Source organism: Buteo buteo, chromosome 23 (assembly GCF_964188355.1).
Source record: "Buteo buteo chromosome 23, bButBut1.hap1.1, whole genome shotgun sequence".
Taxonomy (NCBI): domain Eukaryota; kingdom Metazoa; phylum Chordata; class Aves; order Accipitriformes; family Accipitridae; genus Buteo; species Buteo buteo.
In genome coordinates this window covers 17,463,612-17,482,062 of record NC_134193.1, presented here as the reverse complement: position 1 = coordinate 17,482,062, position 18,451 = coordinate 17,463,612, and the positions used below count along the sequence as shown (strand labels likewise).

The 18,451-nt window shown below is 53.7% G+C and overlaps 1 protein-coding gene across 5 annotated transcripts in view; it reads left to right on the top strand.

The window, feature by feature from the left end:
* Positions 1–4,093: 4,093 nt before the first annotated feature.
* PTGES (prostaglandin E synthase) overlaps positions 4,094–18,451 on the top strand; it is a 31,492-nt gene continuing 17,134 nt past the window's right edge. Inside the window, exons 1-6 of one of the 5 annotated variants that reach the window (XM_075055936.1) lie at positions 4,094–4,711; positions 4,847–5,025; positions 5,473–5,655; positions 7,082–7,164; positions 11,168–11,413; positions 16,323–16,435. In XM_075055936.1, coding sequence (XP_074912037.1) covers positions 5,548–5,655; positions 7,082–7,164; positions 11,168–11,413; positions 16,323–16,435 — 550 coding nt within the window. In that variant the 5' untranslated portion in view covers positions 4,094–4,711; positions 4,847–5,025; positions 5,473–5,547. Of the gene's footprint in view, positions 5,026–5,472; positions 5,656–7,081; positions 7,165–11,167; positions 11,414–16,322; positions 16,436–16,567; positions 18,450–18,451 lie in introns of those variants that run through there. The other 4 variants (XM_075055937.1, XM_075055938.1, XM_075055939.1 and 1 more) reach the window with 4 other exon arrangements.

Sequence of the window (18,451 nt, the reverse complement as noted above, 5' to 3'; positions counted from 1 at the left end):
CACAGCAGCATAGCCAAGGAATTCTTTCCTCTAAGAAAAAGCCCAGGCGTGAATCCATGTGAGGCTCAGAATAAGAGAAAATAATCTGCCTCCCACATGCTCACAGCCTGACGGCCTCTCTTCCAGCGTCTCCTTGCTGTCACAGCAGCAGGGGACATAGTGACTCCCCTGCAGCCAGGGTGGGTATGACAGTTTGGGGCAGGAGAGTGGTTGAGAGCTGGGCAGCAGCCTGGGAATGGGCGGAAGGGACGGTGGATGGAGCTGGAAGGAGAAAGGAGGAGGACGTGCCACCGCCTCTCACTTGGCCCTGGGCCTGGTCCCTGTCCCAGGGCTTGCTGAGGAACAGCAGCTTCCTCCGCTACTCTGCCTCAGACCCGGAGTCACTGCACCCCTGCCCCTTCCCTGGGCCTCTCCTGCTGGCTTTCTCCTGCTGCAGGCATCTGGTCTTCTGAGCGTGAAGGAGTCTGATCCTACATTCCTTGTGCCTGAGGCCTCTCAGATAGCTCCAGCCAGTACAGTCACTTTAAAATGCAAAACAGACAAAATCTGCCCGAGTTTGCCAAAGGCTGAAGCATCCCGTTTGTTTCAGGAGATGCTAATGCCGGTGGTTTCGCTGCTGAGTGACATTGCAGTATTTTCTGCCATCCTGCACGCTGCAAAGAGCAGTGGGGAGCCCAGGAGCTGGGGGATGGGGACCTGCAGGTGAAGCAACGGGATTTCATTCATCTGGGGGAGAAGGTGCATCACAGCGATGTGACTTTTCTTGCAGGCTAAGGAGTGAACGCAGGTGGAACGCCTTTCTCTTTAATGAATAGCTAAACTGTTCATGCCTTTACTTGAAAACGTAGCTGTGTTTGATGAGCCAGCACGGCACAACCTCCCGTGGGCAGCCGGATTTCCCAGGGCTCGGTGCAGCCAAGGGCAAGTGATCACTGGGGCAGGGCATGTCTGCGGGCTCCAAGGCTTTGTGCTGGGAGAAGCAGAAAGAAATGGCAGGGAAGGAAGGCACCGGCGCCTGCAGCAGCGTCAGAACAAGCCGGGAATATGGCTCAGCACTTCTTGGAGCTGTGGGCTGAGCTGCGGGCCCAGGGCAGGCAAAATCCCAGCTGGGCTCTGCACCTTCTCCACCAGCACGTGGGAACAGGTTGGAGAAGTGCCACCCGCCTGCCTGTCTCCTCCAGGCTGGAGCAGTCCCCTCAGGCTCTTTGTCCAGCCTGGGCTGTGGGGATGTAATTGCTCGTTTGGGAAAATTTTGGGGAATCTGAGCTGTAATTGCCCAAAGCGTCTGCTACTCTTTGAGATCAGGTTGGAGCCCAGGCTATGCCACCCCAGCATACGTGCCTGTGCTCCATTGACAAGGATTTATTACACAACCAACCCTCTCATGTAGCTGCTACCAGGAAATTCCCCAGCATAGCAATAGTGGAAAAACATGTATTTATAATACTGTAGTGTAATTCAGCTGGTCAAATAAATAACAACCTGTGTGGGAACTGAGGGTGATTTTTATTCCATAATCTTTCCAAAGCAGGATTGTTATTAGAGGCCTTTATTTTTAAGTACTTTTCTCAAGCATCTCCCATTAATTTTTCATTCTTTCTGCCTGCTGCAGTTCAGTTCCTCCTCCAGCAAAACCTTCCATCTTTTCCGCACAGCTCCTGGGGTCAGCCTAACCTGATGACCAAAACTTTCAAAGCCTGACCCTGATTCTTATTAATTGTTTCACAAAAAAAATGCAGTGTTTTTTGCTAGCGGTATTGAGTTTGGTAGGTCTTGTCCTGGGTTGAGACTTCTTGTGCTTGGGCTTTAAGGCACGACTTGTAGTTTAAAGACATACTGCCCTTAGGACCCGGTCTCATTCAAGCAGTGGCTCTGTCCTAGCAGGATGTGATCTATAGAGGAGGATTAAACTGTTAATATTAACAGCCTGCTTCCGCCTGGATTAATGGGATGGTTGAACATGCTCCTGGCAGCTGCGTTGCCTTGGGTCAGGAAAGCCAGGAAGGTGTGACTGTGGATGTGTCCTACCTAGTGTGAGACCCCTAAACTTGAGAAATCAAGCGGGAGCCCAGATCCCAGGAGCATCACACCTACCTTTACAGGCAGCTTCTGCCCCTTGTCTCCATCCACGTTGTGCTCTGCTGACAGACACTGGCCCTCCCCACTGGGGTTCAGCTCTGTGTAACAGTGAAAGGGCCTGAAATGCGTAAACACATGGAAAAAACAACTTTCTTTGCCCACATGGTTTTTATACACCATGAGCCTGCCCAGCACATACAACAACCACGCCTGGGTCTGCCCCAGGGGCTTACGCTTAAACAAACTCTGCTTCTTGATCACTCCATTCAATTTAAATTTGTGCCAGTTGCTGGTGCAAATTGTCCAGGGCTTCCTGCCAGTGCTTGAATAACGCTGAGGAGGAGAAAGTCTGTCTGGCTAGCAGGAGAAGTCCTGGCTTGTCTGCAGGTGGTACCAAGATTGTGCATATTCCTGCTGCTCAGTGAGAGGTGCTGGCTGCCCTGGGAGGGGAAGAAGGTGCGCAAAGGAAAAAGGTCTCACTGCTGAAGAGCCTGTGGGCTGGATCCTCAGCTGGTAAAAACTGGAGTGGCTCCATGGAGGGTGTGATGTGTTGGTGAAGGGTCTCGCTGCCTGCCCTAGCCCCCAGGAGAGCTGGGGAAGGGGCTGTTGGAGAAAGTGTCATCCCTGCTGCAGCGCTGGTCTGGCCCTCGCATCACCCCAGACCTTGGGCACCAAGGTCTTCTCTGCTACGGGTTTGCTGCCTATCAGCTATGGAGAGGGGAGATGGGAGGGAGCAGTGTTTGGGATGTTGCTTTGCTATCAATTGCTTATGCTTGGCGTTATGGTGTTTTTAATACTCTCTCGAGTTCCAGGGAGGTGTCAGTGGGGTTGGATGCAGTTTGATGGCAGCAGAGGGCTGGGGTCCAGGGTGAACACCCCAGCCATTACTGCAGTGTTTGAATCCACATGGCTGCTGCGTGTCCTGGTGTCCCCATTCCCACTCCCGGGGAAGCAGTCCATGGGAGGCATTCACTGCTGGGCTGCGGAGCTTCACGCCAGGCTGTGCCGCTCCACACTGGGCTGTGCTGGGACTTGTTCTGCAGCCGCCCTGACGCCAGGGTGGTGATGACCAGCTGCAGGTACCTGTCCCTTGAAACCAGGTGTTTGGGGCTTTTCAAAGGCTCTCTGCGCACTTGGATGTCATGGGGCTGAGCCAGTGCATTGCAATGAGTGGTGCGGCATCTTTGGGTTTGCTGCATCAGGGCAGAAAAGCCGTGGCGAGCGAGATACAGAGGCAAATGCAAAGAATTTGCAGATGTCTGTGCGGGGAGGGAGATTGTGTGCTTGAAGGGTCTTTCTGGCTCTGAGTCCTGCCCTGCCAGGCTGGGAGCAGTGCAGGGGTCTGGGGCCAGGCAGGCAGGGGTGGAAGGAAGGACATCTGCTCTGGACGGGCACAGGGAGAGCTCAGCCCTTGGCTGGCATGGCCAGAGCACACGTCTGAGGTGAGCGTGGCAGGAGCAAAACCTCTTCCGCAGCGCTGATCCTGGCAGGAAAGCTGCCCTGGTCTGACTCCGCGCTGACTGTTTGCTGGGAATACAAGAAATGGTGTAACCCTCCCTTCTGCAGGGGCAGAGGCAGGGGCTGGCCTGTGGCATCCCTTGGCTGCTGGTCAGGGCTGGTGGGATAACGCTGTCCAGACAGAGAGGTGACTGTTTTCCTTCTTAGCTTGCTCCCCGAGCAGGAGTCAACCTTCCGGATCTGCCCACATAGCCTGACTCATGCTCGCATTGATGGAACTTGTGTATCACCTGAGCCCAGGGCTGCTGTGCCTAGAGCACAAACCTGCCTTAAATTCACACCAGCACCCCAGGAAAAAGGGTCCTGTAGCCCATTCTCCGTGGGGAGTGGCGTGCTGCCAGAGTCCCACTGCTGGGGACAAACCTGTCCTTGTGCAACAGGGTCTGTAGTAACGGGACCAGAGCCTGGTCCTGGGCTCATGCGATGCTTCTCTTGGGTTACTTTGGACCCCTCTTGGAAGGGACAGGATGAGTTTTGCTCAATGGCAGTTAAAAACTTAAAAAGCCCTGAAGAACAAATCCAGTCCTAGAGGCACTAACACTTCGATAGATAGTTTTGTAAATGACAAGCCATCGTACCCCATTCATTGTTTTTTGAGGCTTTTTTGTGGCTTGAAACACATTTTTTTATTCTAACGTCTCAGTTAATTAAAAAATGGCTCATATCCTCAAAGCGTTCATTTTCCACTCAATCTCTGACAGTTTCCATTTGCCTGAAATAAGTCTTTTTTTTTTCCTTTTTTTTCTTTTCTCCCTGTGTAAAGGAAACAAACCCCAAATCCAGCCCTTCAACACCAATAAACTTGGAGAGCTTGTATCAGCCTCCATGCTGCCGGCTTGCTGGAGGTTGGCTGCCGCCAGCACTGGGGCCAGGGCTGGGGAAGAAGGAGTTAAAGGTTTGCATTGAAAGAGCAGCCCAGCTGCCTGCAGAGGCTTAGATCCCACTCTTTCTTCACCAGTGTTTGATGGCTGGGGAAAAGCCAGCTCCAAATTCAAATGCCACTTTCTAGACCAAGGACAAAATTACACCCGACTGCTCGGATTCAGCCTCTCAGACAAAACCAGGATGAGCTGTCTTTGGGGCCAGGCAGGCTGGTGTTTATTTCGATTTGCAGGTTTGGGGCTTTGCAGTTCATGACTTGCCTGGTTGTGCTTCCAGGCTGGTCATTCCGGGAGCTTCCCTCCCAGCCGGGGGGTTCAGGGGCACCCCGGGCCCCCCAGGTGATGGGTGCTGGTGGGGCAAGGGACAGCTCTGTCCCCTGTGCCCCATGCCTCTGCAGGTGGCTGTGGAAGGGGAGGGCTGGTTGCCTCTGCCACCGGAGCCCTCAGCCTGCACTGGGCGGGACTGGAGATGACTGGGAGCGCTGCCACGGAAGGGTGGGCTGTGGGATCGGGACAGCGCAGGAGCACAGGGCTGGATGTGGCTGAGGTAGGTGCCTACTTTCTTCCTAACTCCTCCTTCTTCCCAGGGCTGATCAGCTCGTGTCCGTGGGTGAGCAGTGCCCGGCTGGGCGAGGGATGCTCTGGGCAGCTCTGTCCCTCTGGGCTCGAACAGGAGGGGAGGTGGGATGAGGGAATCGTGGTGGGCTGTTTTAGGGAGGCGAGAGGTCGAGCTGTGGCCAGGCTGAGCCTTGTTGTGGCCCACACAGTCGAGAGGGCTGCATCCCAGTTTGGGGCATCGCATCCCCACGGAGCTGGTGGCAGCAGGGTGTGAGGAGCAGAAGCAGCCTGCTCCACGTCCCAGTCTGGGCTTCGCTCACCGGCAGCTCTGCTGCATCATCTGAAGGGGTGTACAGGGGCTGTGGGCTTTCGCCGAAGAAACAGTGGTGACTTGTGTTATGCTTAAACGTGGCTGTTCCTGCCCCCTCTCCCGCAGAGCCCTCTCGCAGCCCAAGCAAGATCTCCGCTGCCTGTGAGTGCTGTAGGCGACTGAGCGGCACCTTCCCCCAAAATGATGGAAAACAAAGTGTTTATGTCATTTACATTCTACAGCACAATCTTGATTTTAAAAATGTATGTCGTTGCCATCATTACAGGACAAGTGAGACTCAGAAAGAAGGTAAGATCCAGTTTCCTTTTCCTTCTCCCTTTCTGGCTTGGGTTTCTGTGTTTTTTCTTTCTTCTTTCATTCCTGTAAAGGCCAACAAAGTTTTCCTGAAGCAAGCTGAGTTTTCTTTGACTTAAGTTGAAAGCAAAACATGTTTCATAGCTGCAGCAGATAAATATCTCGCTTCTCTTTGGCTCTTTTTGTTTGCTTCTACCATCTGTAGCTTGATGTTTATAATTTCTGAATCCTAATCTAAATAATAATTTCAGATCTAAAATGACATGCAGGTGAGCTGCTTCTGGAAAGAGACTGTTTACAGTTAATTTGCCATGACTGGAAGAAAAGGAGGGGGGGGGAAAGGGTTTAAGAAGAAATCATTCCAATGGTCTTTTTCCTTGCAATGTAGCAGAAAGCTTTTGAGCTTTCGGAATGGCTACGTGAATGCTCCAGGAGAGCAGAAAGTCCTGGGGAATAAAAACAATAGCTGGAGGAAATGGTTCTTGGACATGGGGAAAATACGGGGAGGACTGAGAGCTCTAGCTGCTGTCAGGAGATGGGGTTAACTGGACCTTTTATCACCCGCAACCCAAATTGAACTTGTGGCAAAACTCAGCGGTCTGTGAAATTTGTTTTAAAGTATTTGAGGAGTTTCTGACTGCATCAGTGGAGTGGGAGGGAGAGATTTCTGCTCTCAGATAAAATACAAAGAGATACTCCTGTGCTGTAGCATCATTGTAACTGACAATTTGGCTTCTCCCCTTGTGTTTCCAAATGATGCTCCAGCCCTGGGACAGTCTGGGCTTGTAAAATGGTTAAGGAAAGCACCAGGGTCCTTTCCAGGCTGCAAAGTGAAGCTGTCACTTGTAACCAGGCCCCTGAGGAACAGCTTCTGAGCATAGGTGGGGAGCTCGTATAAATCATTTTTATTTGAATGTTTATTAGTGTAGGATCCAATTTCCCTGGGGCTGGTTTCAGTCACACAGTACCACTGTCAAAAAGCCAGCCAGAGGATATCCTTTCTCAGCAGGGTGAACTAATCTGCCAGTCCCGCTTATCTTTTGGGTGCTGTATTCAGTGTCTGCAAACTCTGTGCCAGCAGTGATCTCATCTGGTGGTTGGCAAAGTCTCCATTAAATAGGTTTCATGGGGAGAAGTGGACTGGGACCAGGCCAGAGCTCCCTTGAAGCCCCCTGTTTGGGACCTGCTCGGCGGGCAGAGTTGGGTTTTTCAGAGAATGAGGAAAAACCCTCAGGAGGTGCAGTGTTTAACCCCAGGACTGTGCACATGGAAGTGCAGTTGCTCTTATGTTTGTGAAGGGTGGTGAGAAACTGGGTCAGGAAGAAATCTCCGCAGGTCTTAAAGATTAGGGGCAAAGCTTCTACCTGTGAAGTTCCGAAAACATTATAAGCATATATATTATGGGGACTCTTTCTTGCAGGCATTTGCAAACCCAGAGGATGCACTGCGCAATGGGGGGCTGCAGTACTACCGTGAGGACCCTGATGTGGAGCGGTGCCGCAGGTGAGTATGCAGCGGTGCTGGCATTCCCCTTGTGCCACAGGGCGATCACTGGCAGCTGCTGGCAAAGAAGCAGTGGGAAGCTAAAGGGCTTATTAATTAAGTAATTGCCTACATGGGTTGAATGCCTGGAGCTCAGCTGTGAGACCCTGCACACTAGAGCAGTTTAACCTTTAATGGGAGCATGGTGTGCGCTGCAGCAAGGACACGTGGAAGGACCAGGTTTGGATCCAACAGCCAACTCTGGCACAATTAAATTAATTCCTAGATGCTCAAAGTCCCGCAAGCCCCCAGGGGCTTGTCCTGTACCCACACCCAAAGGCTCCTCATGCCCTGCTCCAACAGGACCCCAAATCCCCCCAGATCTCTGCACAGCTTGGGCAGGGAGCTGTGTGACTGGGCCCAGTGCTGTATGCGGCTGCCCTTTTGGGGGATTTGGGAAGAGGCCGGACATGATTGCAATAACTTCTGCCTTCCTAATTGGGCAAACTCTGAATCTTCCCCTTCTTCTGTGGGGCTTACAGTTCCTCGGAGGAAAAACATGGGGTGATTCAGCCCCAGGCTTGGTTTGCCATCCCCCTTACCCAGAAGAAGGTGCCCCGAGTGTTGGGCTGGATCACTGGTGATGTGCAGGAAAGGGGCTGGAGCCGTGCCCTGCTGTCACTAAGCCTTCGGCTGCCAGCTGTGCTACAGGTGGGGGACTGCGCTGCTCACCTCTCATTGCCTGCAAGTTTTGCTTTAAAAAACATCCAGTGCCACCTAATCTCTGGGCTTTCAGAGGGAGGAGGATAGCAAACAAGCCGTTTCCTTGCTAGGAAAAAGAAAATAATAGTAGTAATAATAACCATAATCCTCTTTTGATTAGTCAGAAAAGACAAACTTCCATAAAAATAAATAACCAGAGCTGCAGCAAAGACCTGGGGGAAGTCTCGGATCTGACTTGTGCGGTTAAAGCACTCAGAGTCGGTCCTTGCTGATCTGTTCACAGCCCTGGGGAAGACAGATTAAACACAAGGCGTTTCCCCTGAACAAGGTTGATGTTGGGTTTTCTCCTCAGGCATTGTTGAGAGGGAAGCAGAGCCATGGCTGTGCTGCTGGGGTCTGTGCAGGGCAGGGGCAGAACAGGGGAGAGCAAGCATCAGCCAGGAGGGAGGTTTCCCCCTTGCCTCTTAGAGAGGCTGCCGGCTGCATCTCAGCTCTTTTCTTTCCTTTCTCCTCCCTGTCCTTCCATTTGTCCTTCCAGCCCTGCTGAACCTCCGAGTTCTCTGGGGCTTGTTCGGACGGGGCTGCCGCAGGGTGAGGCAGTGGGTGTCAGGCAGCTGCCCTCTCCCAGCATGGCCAACACCAAAGCAAACCATGCTTATCACTGCCATCCTAGCTGGGCTGCGGGAGGGTTTTGTGGCATTACCCGCAGAGGCAATGCTGGCTTGGGAAGGCAAGCAGGGCCCTGGACTGGGAAGGGAAGGTGCTGTGAGCAGGCAAGCCTGACCTCGTGTCTGGGAAGGGGCTGGCTCTGCCCAGGGACGGTCTGGCCAGGAGGAGCAGAGGGCTTCCCGCAGCTCGCCTCCATGCTCCTGGGTTTGGCAGGGAATATGTCTCCTCTGTGTCCAGGCTCTGATCAGCTCATCCCCACCAACTCCTCCTGGCATTGCTGCTACAACAGCAGGACTCATTTTAGTGTATTTTCTAGGCCAATTCCTTCATGCTGTCCCAAAGTCACACCCAGAGAGCAGCTGAAATAGGGTTTCCAGCAGGGTCCTTGCCATTTTCATCCCCCCCTTGCTTGAGGATGTGGCCCTTAAGCTAGGGACTGCTCCCCATGGAGGTGGAAAGAGCAGGTAGAAGAAAGCCCCTTGCTCTCCTGCCTGTTATGGGGATAATGGGGTGCTGAAAGCCCTCACGGTAGCTCTTTTCTGGGTACAACAGGCTGTGCATCCCCTTCATGCTTCAGCAAAGCTGGGGCTGGAAACAGCTCAGGTGCAGTATTTACCTGCAGGTAGCCTGGCCCTGCTAAGCCGGTGCCTGGCTTGTGCTCTGGCGTGGGGAGGGGGCAGCAAGAGATGCTGGTGGGGGTTGGCATTCAGCGCACGGGTCATTTTGTGTGATGTGGTGATGGGAACAAGCTGCTGGACCTAGAGCCTCTGCTCATGTCCCTGTCCCCAGGCATCCCAGTGAGAGGGATTAGGTCAGCACAAGCTGGGTGACCCTTCCCTGCAGCTCCTGCTCCATCACTCTGGTCCTGGTTTTGGCTGGGATAGAGATAATTTTCTTTATAGTAGCTGGTATAGTGCTGTGTTTTCGGTTCAGTATGAGAATAATATTGATAACACACTGATATTTTCAGTTGTTGCTAAGTAATGTTTAGACTAAGTCAAGGATTTTTCAGCAAGAAGGCTGGAGGGGCACAAGAAGTTGGGAGGGGACACAGCCAGGACAGCTGACCCAAACTGGCCAACGGGGTATTCCATACCATGTGACGTCATGCCCAGTATATAAACTGGGGGGGAGTGAGTAAGCGGCTGCGTGAGCTGCTGCGTGATGCTTAGTGCTGGCTGGGATTAAACCACAACAGGCTCAGAGACTGATCCTGCCTGGGCGCAGTCAGCCTCCAAAAAACCAGAGCACTTGGTGCTGAAAATTTCTGATGGAGAAGTTTTTGGCAAACCTTGGCCTGAAGAAATCGTTGTTTGGTGGGGCAGTTGCCGAGGCAGGCACTGAAACATCTCCCACGCCATAGACCCGACTCCAGGGGCAGAAGAGGGGCTTAAGACACAGCATTCTTTCTTTTCCTAAGTCAGTTTTCAGCCAGGTCTATCCCAGCCTGTGTCTGTACTAATGAGTTGTGGCTGAGCATCCTAAAACTTCCTGGCCACTTCTCAGCTTGCACAGAAGAGCAGCACAGGCATCTTGGCTTTTGCTTCAGCAAAAAAATCCCTTACAATTTTCTCCGGGCTTTGTGAACATTTAAATGTCCTGGGGAACAGGAATGGGGAAGCAAGGGCAGTTCTTATCGAGGCTTCATCTCTGCCTCTCAAACCTTCAGAGATAACAGGGAAAAAGCAACTGAGCCTCGTGCCTGGGTCACTCTCCAGCCCAGATCCATCCCCACTGACCAGAGCACGACCTGAGAGTCCCCGCCATTGAAGCACAGGGACAGGCCTCTGTGCTACAGAAAGCATGTCTTTCATTGCAAGGGAACAAAAGAAGGAGAGGCAGAGGCAGTGGGAGGGCAAGAACAGCCTGCTGCTTTGGGGACCAGTTTCCCTCCTTCAAAGGATGGTACCTGGGAGAGAAGGGACACAGCCTATGCTCACGGCATAATTGGATCCTGTTTCGGTAGCGGTGTGGGTGGTGGCAGATGATGTGACACTTAGGCAGGCGCATGTTCAGATGGAGCTCAGGGTTTGGCCCATCAGTGCCAATGTGTCATCACATGGCCACAGTGGTCCCTCCAGCCTGACTACGGTGAAATTAGGCAGGTGATGCTGGCACAGCGTGGAGGTGCAGGGGGTGCTTGGGGTGCTCCTCCCCGGTCCCATTTGGATGCACTTGCAAAGAGGGGCGAAGCCACAAACCCTCCCATCCTGGGAGTTTCTCTTCTGGAGAAACCGCGGTCTAGAAACCGCCTCGTTATTGTGTAATGTGGCCACATCTGGGGCCATGCCGTGCTGGCGCCACACCAGCTTTGAGCTTTTTGCAGCTTCGCGGGGTCTTTGTTTTTCTTTGTTTATTTAAAAGCTGTAACCCTCGAGCTGTCATCTGTCGCAGCAAAGGCATCTCAGTAACGGAGGGCAAGCTTCAGGAGCGCAGCAACCCAAGGGAGAGACACCAGCTGCAAAATCCCGCTGTCTGTGTTTGTAGGGGGGGATCTGACTCCTTTGGGGGCTGCGTCTGCCCCATCCAACAGAGAGGGTCAGCAGCACCCAGGGATGGGCACTCTGGCTAGAAGGGATGGGAGACAGCAGGGAAGCCTGGTGGGAAGGAGCAACCTTATCTCCCTTTTCAGGGCCCACCGCAATGACATGGAGAACATCTTTCCTTTCCTCTTCCTCGGAGCCATCTACTCCTTGCTGGATCCCAGTCCCGCAGTGGCCAGGATCCACTTCTTCATCTTCTGCATGGGGCGCATCATCCACACCATCGCCTACCTCCTGCAGCTGAAGGCACCCACGCGCTCTGTGGCCTACAGCGTGGCACAGCTGCCTTGCTTCTCCATGGCTCTGCAGATCCTCCTCGCTACCACCCCATACTGGTAATGCCCAGCAAGACTGACCATCCAAACCCCCTCATCCTGCACTCTGCTGGTTTCCCTGGCTGGACCGGGTGGTGCGTGTGCAAGTGTGAGTGTGCATGTGTGTGTATGTGTGTGGGCACGTGGTATGTTGCCAGGGAGGCCACCTGCACCACAAGGATGCTCAGTGCAGCCTTGATAAAGTCCCCACGCTATTGAAATTGGGCAGGGAAGTCACCAGAGAGAAGGGACATGTCTCCCCATGGAGCGGGAAGGGGATGTGGAGGCAGGTTTCTCTCACTCCTAAGGGTGGGAGGGGGAAAGCACCTGGACTACCCCTCGAGGAATGGGTTCATTGAAGGAAAGAAGATTTTCTGGCCCAACTGCATTCAGAACTGGGAAGGACCCTTGGTCACAAATACCCTGTGAATCAGGAAGGGAAAACCAGGAGGGTCCCACGAAGTCTCTTAGTCAGCAGACATGGGTGGTAGCAGTGGGGGGTTATAAAACAGCCGCCCTCCTCCTGCCCAGCCGTGTGGGTCTGTGGGGACAGGGGGTCCCTTAGGTTCCCTCTCCCATGAGCAGGACAGGAGGCAGGTGTCTGCCAGGCAGCGTAACGTGGAAGTCAAAATCTCAGGGGTGATGTTTTGAAGCCACCAAAGCATTCAGTGCTCCCAGCCGTGGGATGCAGCTCTCTGCTGGGGAGCCTTACTGCAGGCAGGAGCCTGCCCGTCCCAGGAAGGACGTTCCACAGCCGGCGTTTGGCAGCTCCCGGCCAGCAGCAGCTGTGGCTTTTCCATCTCAGTCTCACCGTGGCAAGATGCAGAGGGATGCGCTTGGAGCAGCTGGCAGGAATCGCTGACCCTGTAGAGAGCCGGACATAAGGCTCTGGGACTTCTGGAAAGACTGAGATGCCCACACAAAACAACGGGTTTGCAGTTTGCAGACAGACCTTTCTCCCAGGGGCGGTGTCTGTGTTCACATGCCGCTGATGCCTGAAAACGCTCCCAGGGCAGCAGACTGAATTTTTTCCCCTCTGTTTGTAGCCTTTCTCTGGCCGCAGAATGGCTGTTGCTATTTGGGGAATGTGCCGTGACCGCTTTGGGGGTGTTTTCTTTCAGCTGTTTCCTGCTGTCCACTGCTGCCGAGCCATGTGCAGCCTGGATTAGCTGGTGTTTGCAGAAAGCTCTGGAAATGAGCAGAGTGGCTTTGAACACTCCCCCCCCAGGAGAATACCACTGCTCTGTGGTGTCACCTGAAAGCCATCATGTTGGAGAGGAGAGGCTGGGACCAGGGTATCACAGGATGACAAACCCTCGTGAGGTCTTCTGCCACGCGGCTGTCCTGAAGTGCCAAGGGCTGGTCCAGGCAACAGCAGTGTGCAATGGAGCAGCCCTATGGAGGACAAGGCAGGAGGAAGCCTCTGCTGTTCGGTGCCTCCTCCCTCCTCTGAGGACAATGCAGAGTTTTACTACGATCACAGGGGGAATCCAGAAAGAGCAGAAAATAAATCCCCCTTCCACCTATCCTAAGCACTAAAGCTGTTCCCTTAACCCTGCTGTCCTCAGAGATGCTCTGAGACCTCAGTGAGTGCCTGTGCGCACAAAGCACGGGGTGAAACACCAGCTCAGACTGATGCTCTGAGCCCTTGCCCAGCTTGGGTAGCAGCTTCTGTACCAGTAACTCCTGACCCCAGCGCAGATGTGGCCTTCGGCTAAGCTGTTTGGTGAGGTTTGGAATGGAGTGCTCTGCTCTTCCGCGGCGGATGCAGGGCCCACCACGTGTGGAAGGTGGGCAGGACTGCAGGTTCAGCAGTTTGCTCTTGGCCACTTCTCATTTACGCAGCCTCAACAGATGTCTGGGTAATACATACCCCTCTTAACAAGCCTTTTCTGCCTCACATGGTGCACAAGGTCTCGAACCCCTGTACGTTTCTCTGCTGCTGCACATGCATCCTGGTGGCAGGAAGCAAATATTCCCAATAAAAACAAATCATTGTGCTCTGATACATCCTTCCTTCGGGAGCAGCAGATGCAGCTGGGTAGCAGCTGGGTCCAGCCCCAGCAGGATAGCTCCCCAGCTGCAAAGTGCTTTGCTAAACCCTGCTGCAGAGCCTGGAGTGCCCTGGGACTCCTAATGAGACATCCCTTTCCTCTGGACTCACCTGCCCTGCAGAGGAAGCTCTGTTCCAGGTGTGGATTATTTGTGCTGATCCTTTAAATTCAGCAGAGCTGGAGCTTGCAAAGCAGTTCTGTTCAGTTTTCCTTCCCAGAGTAGTGGGTTGTTACAAAGTTTAGTGCTCACCCAAGCCTCCTCCATCCCAGCTTCCCCCAAAGCAGGCTGGTGGTGTGAGGTGCTTTGTCCCAGCAAGCTTTCTTCACACCCTGCCTGTGCAGCCAAGCTGGTGCTTAAATCCTGGAGGGCTGGAGAAGTTCAGGTAAGATGTGGTTGCTCTCATTTCTGTGCTTATGACTTGCAAAGGAGCTGCCTGTATTTTTCAAGCTCAGCAACCACCTCTTTTTGCCAGCAGGTTGCTGGGAAGCAAACATCTCATTTCCCTGGTTTTCCCTTATATTCTTAAACTGTTGGTGTTTGGGAGGTGCTGCCCCATTGGTGTCTGCGTTAGCTGGTTGAGATGGACAAAATGGCTCCACTTGGTATTTTTTCTTTCCCTCATGTTTTTTCTTTCAAATAAGAAAGGCACCATCTTTATAAAATGGACTCTTTCCAATACATGTTGCTGTGGTTAGAGATGTAGCTGGGATTGAGATTTTGGCATGGAAAGGAAGAAACAGGGCTGCAGACACACACACACACCACCACCCCCAACCCCCAGAGCTGCCAGCTCCTTCAATCTCTTCTAAACTGCCTGTTTGGTGCCTGGGGCTGACGCCCTGCTTGGGGAAGCCGAGGTTACATGCAGAGCTCTGCTTTCTTCTTTTTTATTAAAAAAAAATAAACCCTGCTGTACTGGCTGCAGGGAAAAGCTTGGGAACGTGAACTCTCCTGGCTCCAAAAAAACAAACAGAAAAAGCCCACAGGGCAAACTTCAGAGAGGCCCAACCATTGTGCTTATTTTGAAATGCTGCGGAGGTTTGTGGGAGGCAGGACAGAGCCTGGCTCTCGGCTGCTTGGTCAGCCCAAGCCCCATCAGGACTCTCCCAGGACTGAGGCCGTTGCGTTCACTGGCTCTTCCCTGGGCGCCGCCGGTGGTGTTCGCTGCGTGCAGGGCAAGTGATGAGCTAAAGCATCCCCTGCCTTTTCCCAGATAATATCCTAAAGCCCAGAGCTCCCAGATTCCTGCTTCGGCACCGTGTGGGGGAAGGATGTGCCCAGGGTCTCCTGCAGCTCCAGGAGAGCGGGGACAGTGGTTGCATCTGCCAGTCTCTGGGTTTTGGTGTGCGCGCGTTGTGTGTGCCAACAACTTGGTTTTCATACCTGGCTCAAAACTGAAATGGTAGCACTGTGAAACCCACCTGGGACTGCAGAACAACAGAGTTTGGTGCTTAAATATTTGAATATGATTCACACTGCCAGTACATGTCTTCCCTCTGCCCTGCTGAGCCCAGGGTGTCTGGAGGTGGGGGAAAAGCAAGGGAAGACCCAGCGCAAACCACTTCCCCTCCCACACACTTCCAGCTAGTTCATCCCCAGGATCCCACTAACCCCTTCCTTACCTGCCTGCGCCGCTTCCCGGGTCTCTCCTGTTCATCCAGGCCTTCCCCCTGCTGGGGTCTGGGAACGAGATCCCCCACTTGGGCATCTCTCCTGTGACACAGGTCACTGCCTTCTCTGCGTTCCCAAAATCCCTCCTCTCCTCTAGCAGACGTGGGGCTCTTCCACCTCTTGCTGTAGGGTTTTGCCACACAAATCCCCTTATTCCTCTCGAGGAACTGGGATTCCTGTGTCTTGTAGGGAGAGCGAGAAGAGCCAGCTTTACAGGTATGGACGGCCTAGAGGTTAGTCCCCTGGAAAAGATAACCATCTTTCCCTGCTCCTCTCTGGCATACACGAGGGTGAAGCTGGCAAAAGGAAAACTTTATCCGCCGGGTTTTTCCTGCCCGGCTCTGGAGCTGAGCTGCGAGATGTCCCCTATTCGGGACGTGGGTGCCGTGTGGGTGCCAGCCCCAGCTCCAGGCAGGGAAGAGGGAGCCGGAGGGGGGGATGTCCCTGGCCCCATGTGGGGAGAAGGGGTGTGGAGCAGAGCAGCACGATGGGGGGCTCCGCTCCGCACCCCTCCCCGACCCCGCTGGGCTCCCACGGGCTGCGCTGCGCTCCCCTGCGCGGGGCTGCAGCACCCTCGTGTGGCTGCGAGCACCCGCTGCGGGGGGGCCCTGCTCCCCCCCGTCCCCACGGCCACCCTCTGCCGGGGTCCCACGGAGACCCTCGCCCACGGAGACGACCGGCTGGCCAGGGAGTTGTGGGGAGGCCCCGGGGGTGGGCTTGAGGTATTTGGGGATGGATGGATGGATGGATGCTGGGTGCCATTCCTTGGGGAGTGGGTTGCGGAGGAGGTTCGTGTCTGCTTCTGTGCCCATCGGCCTCTCCCGAGCAGGCAGACACGACGCTGCGCCTCGCTCCCGGCCACGCTGCGCGTCTGCATGCAATAACTCTTCCTTGGCTTTGTAACACCCACTACAAAGGGAACCTTTGCTTCCTCCCTCCTTCCCAAATTGTTACAGAGCGTTACACCCCCAGCAGATAACTACCATCCAGCTTCTCGAAAGCTTCTCTGCTGCCTTAGGTTGCTTCCTTTTGGGGTTTGCAAAGAAGCAGCGGCCAGCAAAATAGCAGCTGCAGGGAGGAGATGCTCCTTCCAAATGGCACGCAGAGTTTGGGGTGACCGTCGCATCCCCCAGGACAGGAGGGGCTCAGCTGCTGGGAGATGACGTGTTGCTGTCACCTGTACATATATTTCTGTAACTCGTAGGTGGTGTCAACAGGACTTGAAGGGTCTCCGGACCTTCCCGTTGCCACCAGAGGGAGAAGGGCTCAGCACAAGGGGAGCGGGAGAGGAGGATGCGGTAACCGCTAGATGTCTGTGTAAGTCATTCTGGATGGGGATAACCAGGCTGGCATCCATGCGAGCTGGAAAATGTGAGCTCTGTTTTGTCTCGCTGCCGTGGCAGCCGATGCCGATGACAATACAAAATTGTTCTCATTAAAATTTTGCAGGGGTGAACTTCAAGTTTTCATCAGTCAGAAACCCATGCAAAAGTGTCAGGCTGTGGGGTCAGAAACAAGGAAAGGGGGTACAAGGAGGTCCTCCCATCAGCTGAGACTTGCCCTTTGGGAGCCAGCTGGTTGAAAACCAACTGCTTCAAGGAAGGAAATACAATTTGCACGTAACGTTCTTGCAACCTTACCCCCATACCTGAAGTTGTGGTGTATGGAGGGAGACCAGCTCTCCTGCAGAAATCAGTTCTGGTGTTGGATGTGTCCATGACAGACTGTTTCCCAGGAGGAAAAATCTGTGGTGGAAGAGGAAGAGAGGTAGCAGAGGTAGCACAACGCCTTTGAGCTCCTCTTCATTGGCAGCTTTCCCCCTGGCACATTCCTCCCCTGTGGAGCACAGACTCTGCTGGGTGAGCTGCAGCTCTCCATGCTTGTCGGTCTCCTGGTTTGCAGACCCCTCAGAAGTAGTCCATCAGCTCCTGGGAGCTGGCAGATCATGGGTTGAGACCTTCTGCTCTAGCGGGAGCTGAACTGAAGCTGGGACAGTTCAGGCAGGAAATAAGTGACATATTTCCAGCAGTTAACAGTAATGAGTCACTGGAAGAATCTGCCCTGGGATCTGCAAGCTCTTCACTTCCAAGGGTCTTTTGACTTGGGGCTGGATGCTCTCCAAAGGGATACTCTGCATTGGCCACATGCTGAGGACATGAGGATGTTGCTTGGGTGATGTTCTCTGCCTGAGGCTAGGCAGGAGGTTGGACAAATGACCTTAATGATCTGCAAGTCATTTACTGAAAGAACAAATAAGTGGTTACAAAGCAGCAGTGAAGCAGTACAATAGGGATGGTTAAGTGGCTGGCACAGGACCCTGGCTCCTGGAGTGGGCTCTGTGGGCTGCACATCCCACAGATCAGATCTGTAAATCATGTGTGGGGTGCCCTGAGTCCCAAAGGCCAGTCGTGGTTCTAGGCACCAGCACGGCTCCAGGTGCTGAGATAAGATCTCTGTGTCTGTCCGTGGAGTTGCCCACTGCCCCGGGATGGCACAAGGAGCTCTGTGGCTGCACTGTGGAGGATTCATGCTCCTTTCAAGCCTTTCATTGTGTGGCCACCCCTTGGTTTTCCTCTCCTAGAACTGAAAACAGGGTGGGAAGACATGAAAGCTCAGGCAGTTAGTGGGCTTGGGGTCAGGTCCAACACAGGGACTTGTTCCCCTTCTACTGGGTGCTGCACCGAAGAGCTGGGATGAAATGGGATGAGCCTCGTTCCCCTCGGGGAAAGCTGGGATGTGTTGCCGTAGGGGTCCTTCCTCAACCTTGCAGTCCCATGGGATCTGTGTGTCACAAAGGCTGCTGGTGATGGGGGACACAGGGGTTGCTTTTGGGAGGGAGCTGATCCTGTGGGCTCTCATGGAGCTGAGCTCCTCCAGGTTTGTGGGAGAGAGCTGCAGTTCCCCTGGCTGTGTAGGGCGGATTGGAGATGGCTTGGGGAGGAGGAGGTGACGCAGGCATCCTCTAAGCAATACCATGGGAGCTGGCTTGAGAGGAGTCTGCTGGAATTCAGCAGATTAAGGCAGGTAAAAGAAACAAGGCAAACCCAGGGTGTCCCTTCTCCACCCAGCTCTTCCCACTCCTGGAAGTCAGCAGGGCAACAGTTTTCTGCCCAGGCAGTTGAATCGCTGCCATGTTGCACTGACAGAGACCCACCCACCATTAACTTTCTAACGCAACGCTTTATACCTTTGATCTCCGCAATATCTTGGGGCAATGGATTTCAGGCTTTAGTTGTGCTGTGGGTTTCTACGACTGCCATGAGGACACTTTCTGCCTTGTTTTCTAATCCTTTCCTAGCAATTCCTGCCACTTGACTTGATTTTGGTCTGTGT